At 56.2% G+C, this 6,000-nt stretch overlaps 1 protein-coding gene across 2 annotated transcripts in view; it reads left to right on the forward strand.

The window, feature by feature from the left end:
- The window catches only part of TBC1D2B (TBC1 domain family member 2B), a 79,257-nt gene extending 73,324 nt beyond the window's left edge, over positions 1-5,933 (forward strand). Inside the window, exons 13-14 of one of the 2 annotated variants that reach the window (XM_037735169.1) lie at positions 2,526-2,686; positions 5,851-5,933. In XM_037735169.1, coding sequence (XP_037591097.1) covers positions 2,526-2,686; positions 5,851-5,918 — 229 coding nt within the window. In that variant the 3' untranslated portion in view covers positions 5,919-5,933. Of the gene's footprint in view, positions 1-2,525; positions 4,038-5,850 lie in introns of those variants that run through there. The other variant, XM_017519333.2, reaches the window with a different exon arrangement.
- Positions 5,934-6,000: the final 67 nt, after the last annotated feature.

A 6,000-nucleotide genomic window follows, 5' to 3' on the forward strand; every position in this document is an offset into this window, starting at 1 on the left:
TAGAGGGCTCTAGGGACAGAGGTGGTCCCACAGATGGAGAAGAGGGGCAGATTGAAGAGAGGGAGGGAGGAACTTGACTTGGAAGACCCCTGGGTTTCTGGCCTGGGCAGCCAAGTGTTCAGGAACCCTCCCTGGCCACACGGTCATTGCCTGTCCTGGGCCACCCTCACCCATATGTCCCCTGGACCACAGCTGTTGGCTGCTCTGGCCCTGACAGCTGAGATGGACACTGGGAGCTGAGGGGGCTGGCTGGGGCCATGCCAGGCTTCTTGGAGGTTGTCACAATTTTTAGGATCTTTTATTGGGGAGTGGGTTTGTAATAGTTTCAGGCTTACTAATAGTACCAACAACAGTACCCTGATTTCTGGCAAATGAGAAAGGTTATCGGAATCATATTTGCTAGGGAAAGTTTGATTCTGAGTTTTGGGGTGAGCCTGGAGAGTTTCTGTTCATCTCACTTTGGGTCAAGATTGCTGAGAGTGACAGAGTGAGCTTGCCCATGCCAACAGCTAGGGCTGTGTTCAGAGCACCGCTGCCCACAGTTCTGTGCTGGGTCACAGGCTCTGCCAGGAGGTGTGGAGGCGGGTGGGTGGGGGCTCTGGCGAGCGCCCCAACTGTTCCCAGCACAGCAGGCTGACCGGGCCCCTCCCACACTGCTGGGCCTTGTGTGGTCCTGCAGCGCCGCCTTGTGACCAGCTCGTGGTACCATGTCCCGTGCAGCTTGCTTTAGAAGGCAGGGTTGCTAGACTAACAGGTGCTTTAAGGAGTGCCAGGCCATGGCGGCAGGCTCCCCGATGTTATCGAGACTGCAGGAGCCCTGGACCCGTCTCTGGGCTGGAGCCTCAGTGTTTTAATCAGCTCCCCAGGCTAGTATTTGCAAGGAGGCCAGTCCTGCTGCACAGAGGGAGGGAGTTGTGTAGTGAACTGCATTCAAGAGACAGGGGCTAACAGGATTGAACTGGGCTCTGCAGCAGGACTTCTGGGAACCTTTTAAGGTGCTGGACATCATCTCCTAAATTTAGCTGACCATGGGGCACCTTCTCATCCTCCAGCAGAATCTTCCAGGCCTGAGGCAGAGGCGGGGTCTGGTTTCCCGGGTGCCAGCCTGGGGCGAGGGGCCTCTGTCAGCTGAGGAGCAAATGAGGAATTATACTTGGGGTTCGCGTTCTGCAGCACAGGAGGGCTGAATGCTGTAGGTTTGGGGTTTGTGAGGGCTGTGGGCTGACAGCTGTGGGGGAGAACGGGCTGGTGGCGGGGGCCCTGCACCCCGTTCACATGGAGCCGCCTTCTGTCTGGTGGGGCTGGCAGCCTGGTCCTCAGAGCCAGGCAGGAGGTGGAACCTGGGAACTCCCCACGCAGGGACCCCTGTGCTCAGGCCTCCCCTGTTCTCTGGTGCTCCCGTGTTCTAGAACACATGCTGGGGAATTCGGAATTTAAATAAAGCTGGCCTTTCTGACCTTTGACCTCCCTGCGGGAGAAGCCTCTGGCTGAGAGTTAAGCATGTGTTTTAAAACATAAAAGGCTACGAGCTTGTGTAAAGGAGCCCAGGCAGCCAACAGCAGCGGGAGCAAATGGCCTGCTGTGATGGGGACAGGGAGGAAGTCCTTTGGGACATTTCTGTTTCATCACAGCTTTTCCTGGGGCTGGTGAGTCTGTTGGGCCTTTGGTTGACAGGAAAGCGAGTCAACCCCTGTTGCTGGATGCAAAGCGTCTGGGGCCTGGCAGAATCCAGAGAGGGGAAGAAGGCAGCCCCAGTGTTGGAGGATCCAGCTTTTCTTGTGACCCACGGAGACCAGCGTGGCTGACCCATTAGTGCTACAAATCCACAGCCTGGCCTCAGGACGGCTTTTGGTTTTGTTTTACTAAGCCACTGACCAGTGCGTAGGAGCCAGTGATCACAACCTTAAAGTTTTGATTGTGGATCGGTGCCTTGACCTGGGGAGAATGTGAAACCCACGTGCTGCACATTTCTCTGTGGACTGCATCTGGACACTTGTCACATTGCTGACTGGGTCTGACAGTCGTCGCCAGGACTGCTGGGCCTGTGTTCATGCCCAGTCACTCAGTCCTGGGACAGAGACGCCTGGACTCATGCCCGGTGCCAGGCCTTGTGTCTGCCCGAGGATGCAGACACACCTGCATCCGCTGTCACCATGCAAGGCCGGGTGCTCTTCTCAGTGCTTGTATGTGGGCACTCTAGTAATCCCACCCCTGGGAGTGGCACTACTGTTATCCCCAGTGTGCAGATGAGGAATCTGAGGCCAGAAAAGGGGGCGACTTTAGTCACACAGCAAGCACGTGGCAGAGCTGGAGTCCAGGCTGTCGTTCTGAGCGGGCCCTGGCAGGGTCACTGTGCCTTGTTGCCTCTCTGCAGAAGGTGGGCCTAGTCCCCTACGTCAAGCCCCCAGCATGGCCAGCGCTCTTTCCACCCCACCCCAGGCCGCCTGGCTCTGCCCGTGAGGGCTGTGTGTGAGCGCTCACTCTGGCACCACTGATTCTCTTGTTTCTGTCCTGTGCCCTGCCAGGAAGCTGATCGGTATCTCCTTTGGGGACCTGAACCCCTTCCCCCTACGCCAGATCCGGAACCGACGTGCCTACCACTTGGAGAAGGTCCGGCTGGAGCTGACCGAGCTGGAGGCCATCCGCGAGGACTTCCTGCGTGAGCGGGACACCAGCCCTGACAAGGGTGAGCTGGTCAGCGATGAGGAGGAAGATACCTGACCTTCTCCACCTGAGTGGGTCCCTGGACGCTGTTCTTCCTGCCTTCAAACCAAAGTATGCCCAAAGGGCGAAAACACGCTTAAAAGCCAGAATGTAATGTGTGTGGCCTCTGGGATCTGCTGGGCAGATGTCCAAAGCCAGACTGCACTTCCTCACCTCCCACTGCATGGGGGCAGGGCTGGGAGGTCCGATCTGTTTACAGCCATCTCCACGCCACGGCTTCTGGTTACATGTATCCCAGTCATGTTTCTGCCTGATTACTGGCGGGACGTCGGGCTTACCAGTGCTGTGTGCAAGAGCCTCTGTCAGCCTGGCAGTGCCCTGACCCTCTGAAACCTTGCTTTGCTGGGCATCTCCCCTTGTTCTCTCTCCTGCACACAGTGGGCAGTTGTGTGTGGTTTTGAATGGCAGTGCTGTGAAGGATGCCCACTGTGCTTCAGGCACCTGTAGGCCAGAGGGTGGCTGCCTCAGGCATAAGGTTTGGTATGAAAATGAACTGTCGTAGAAAAGCAGGCACATCCCTTGTTCAGAAACGGCCACTGTAGAAAGCCCGTGAACCTTCTGCCGGTGGCTTTAAGCTGCCAGCCATGCCCCATTTCTAGAATAGCCTTTGCCCTGGCTATCCAGACACCCACCTCACTTCTCACGGCCAGCCTGGGTTTGTACATTGCTGGGCTGCTCTGTCCCCAGCTTGCTGTGTCTGGCATGGCTCTGTGAGGTTCTGTGGAATGCCCTCTTGACTCACATTCACCAGGTATGGTGAGGTGCAATTCCAGGTAAATGGTGGACCATCACATTGCAAAGCAGGCCCACCCCTGGGCTCCCTGGGCTGGCCTTGGTTGAGGGGAAGGATGAATCTTTTTGAGGGTGCTTTGCAGGGCAGTGGTGCAGCTGCAGTATGAACGCTCTTGGACAGCTGAAAAGCTTGGCCTCCTTGGGGATGGCCAGTGCTTCCGTGTCTGCTCCTCCTGACTGGGTTCTGCAGGAGGCCAGCTGCCAGCGCTGGGGCTGGGAAACTCCTGCGCTTGGGGCCCAGGCTTGGGGAGCTCTCCCAGATGTGGGCCCTCCCCACCATTGCCTAGAGGCATCTTGTTCTCTGCAAGGATGCAGGGTCACTGTTGCCTCTGGCAGTTTCTGGGAACTCGGAGGACTGCCTTTCTGAAGGCTGGAGAAGGTTTTGAGCAAGGAGCTTACTTCTGTTCAGTCCCTCTAGACCATCCCTGATACGCAGATGTGACAGGGTGTTTTCCGGCACAGTCTTATTAAAATACGAGAGAAGCGATCTCCGTGGAATGTTTCACATTACCTGAAAAAAACCGAAATCACCCTTGGTTGGCAGAATGCAGTGGGACTAGGAATCGAAGCAGGGCAGTTTTAGGGAGCACCTTTTTCCTGTTACTTTCTGCTGTTGACTCTAGCACGGCTGCACGAAGGTGGCGTTTCCGCATGCTAGACAGAACCTCGGCTCCATGTCTTTAGTGGAATTGTTCTCTGTGTAGAGGGGCTGACTTCCATGTTTAGCCAAAAGCCTTTGCCTGTTTCAGGCATCAGAAATGGGTTTTGTCATTGTCTTTGTCTTTGAGAACAGCGGATTCCTGAAGGAGTATGTCCTGTGAGCTGGGCCTTGCATCTGCTCCAATTGAGTGTTGGAACCCCGCCCCCTGGCCCATCGTGCAGTGGCAACTGTCAGCCTGGGGGCGGCTGCTCAGGAGGAGCAGCGGGAATTGTCAGCCTGGGGGGGCGGCTGCTCAGGAGGAGCAGCAGGAATTGTCAGCCTGGGGGCGGCTGCTCAGGAGGTGCAGCAGGAATGGGGCAGAGCCTGTAAGCCAGCTCCAGCTGCCCTCAGGTTTTACTTTCCAAGCCGATGGCCCCTGGAACATGCCAGCGCACACGGCTGTGTCCTGGGGCTAAGATGCTGCCTTAGGGACAGGCTTGTGTTGTCTGCTTTGCTCTGAGAGACATGCCTGACCGGAGGCCTGTTGTAGCTGTAGCCCAAGGTGCAATGTTAGTGTTTCCAGGCTGTTGACAGCACTGCCAGGCAGTGCGTGTGCGAGAGCAGGAGATGTCCTGGAGGAAAGGGACTGGGGACGCTTTCCTGGAGGTTCTCCTCCCTGGAATGAAGTTCTGTGTGTCCAGAAGGTGAGAGAGGGCGGCTCCGTCTGATGCCAGTTTGGGAACAGGATGAACTAACTCCTCCTTCCAGAACTGTGGGCCCCACTCTTTCGAGCTAATATTTCCCCTCCCTCATGTCATTGAGAAAAGAGATGCTGTGTCCCCTCCGGGGCCAGAGGTCCCTGGCCTCCACTGGCTGCCACAGCAGGGGGCCATTCTGGCAGGGGCTTCCGCATGCTGCTGTTCCTCCTCCAAACCTTTGCCCCAGCACCCAGCCCATGGTCCCTGCAAGGGGGACCTTGCTGGCTGTGAAGCCCGAAGGGCGGTCTCCACCACCTGTCCAAATGCACATGCCAGGACTGGGGCCTCCCTCCCCACCTGCTGGGAATTGCCAGTTTTTAAATGGATGGGTTTTTTTATGGGTTGAACCTCTCTGTTAATACTTTTGTATATTTTCCCTACAGTTTATATATTTTTAGGCTATTTTCTCAAGGTGTCTCCACATTCCACATATCTATTTTATATAACAAGTTCTTATGTTGTGTGTGTGACTCCCTGGTGTATATCTGCGCCAGTCTGAGCCTCCGAGTTGCTCTTCCCTCCGGCCCTGACTCTCACTGACTCACCGATGTGATGTGCGGGCCACTTCTCACCCAGGTAGCCTCCGGCGCTGCCTGTCACCGTGCTGACCGCTGTATGGTAGCAGCCAAGACTGCTGCTGGCTGGAGGCGGTTCTGGCTTCAACTGCAGTGTGTTGATGTGGCGAGCGTGCTAGACAGATAGATCGTCGGTTGAGTTTTCTGGCCACGTGCTTGTGTTGCACAGATCCCCCCCGCCATCCTGTAATGTCATCTTCCTGTGTGTTCCCGGGCTTCTGGGCAGCTGGGCCTGCCCAGGGAAATGCTTGCAGGTGGGAGGCCGTACAGAAACCCAGTGTGCGCCCCTGAGCGTCCACCGCTGCTGGGCAACTGCAGGACGCCAGGGGGCGCCCAGTGACTCTATCCTTTTATATCACAGCAGCGCCTGTGCTGACCTTCACGTTACACTTTGGAATTGTAATACTAAAGGAAGAAAGAAACTACTAATTTTGTATAATATTCTGCCTTGAGATTCACGTATAGTCACTTGTAATGGGGCTCTCCCCAAGGGCTTGGAGGGTGGGGCAGG

The sequence above is a fragment of the Cebus imitator genome, unplaced genomic scaffold (assembly GCF_001604975.1).
Source record: "Cebus imitator isolate Cc_AM_T3 unplaced genomic scaffold, Cebus_imitator-1.0 Scaffold737, whole genome shotgun sequence".
Classification (NCBI taxonomy): Eukaryota; Metazoa; Chordata; class Mammalia; order Primates; family Cebidae; genus Cebus; species Cebus imitator.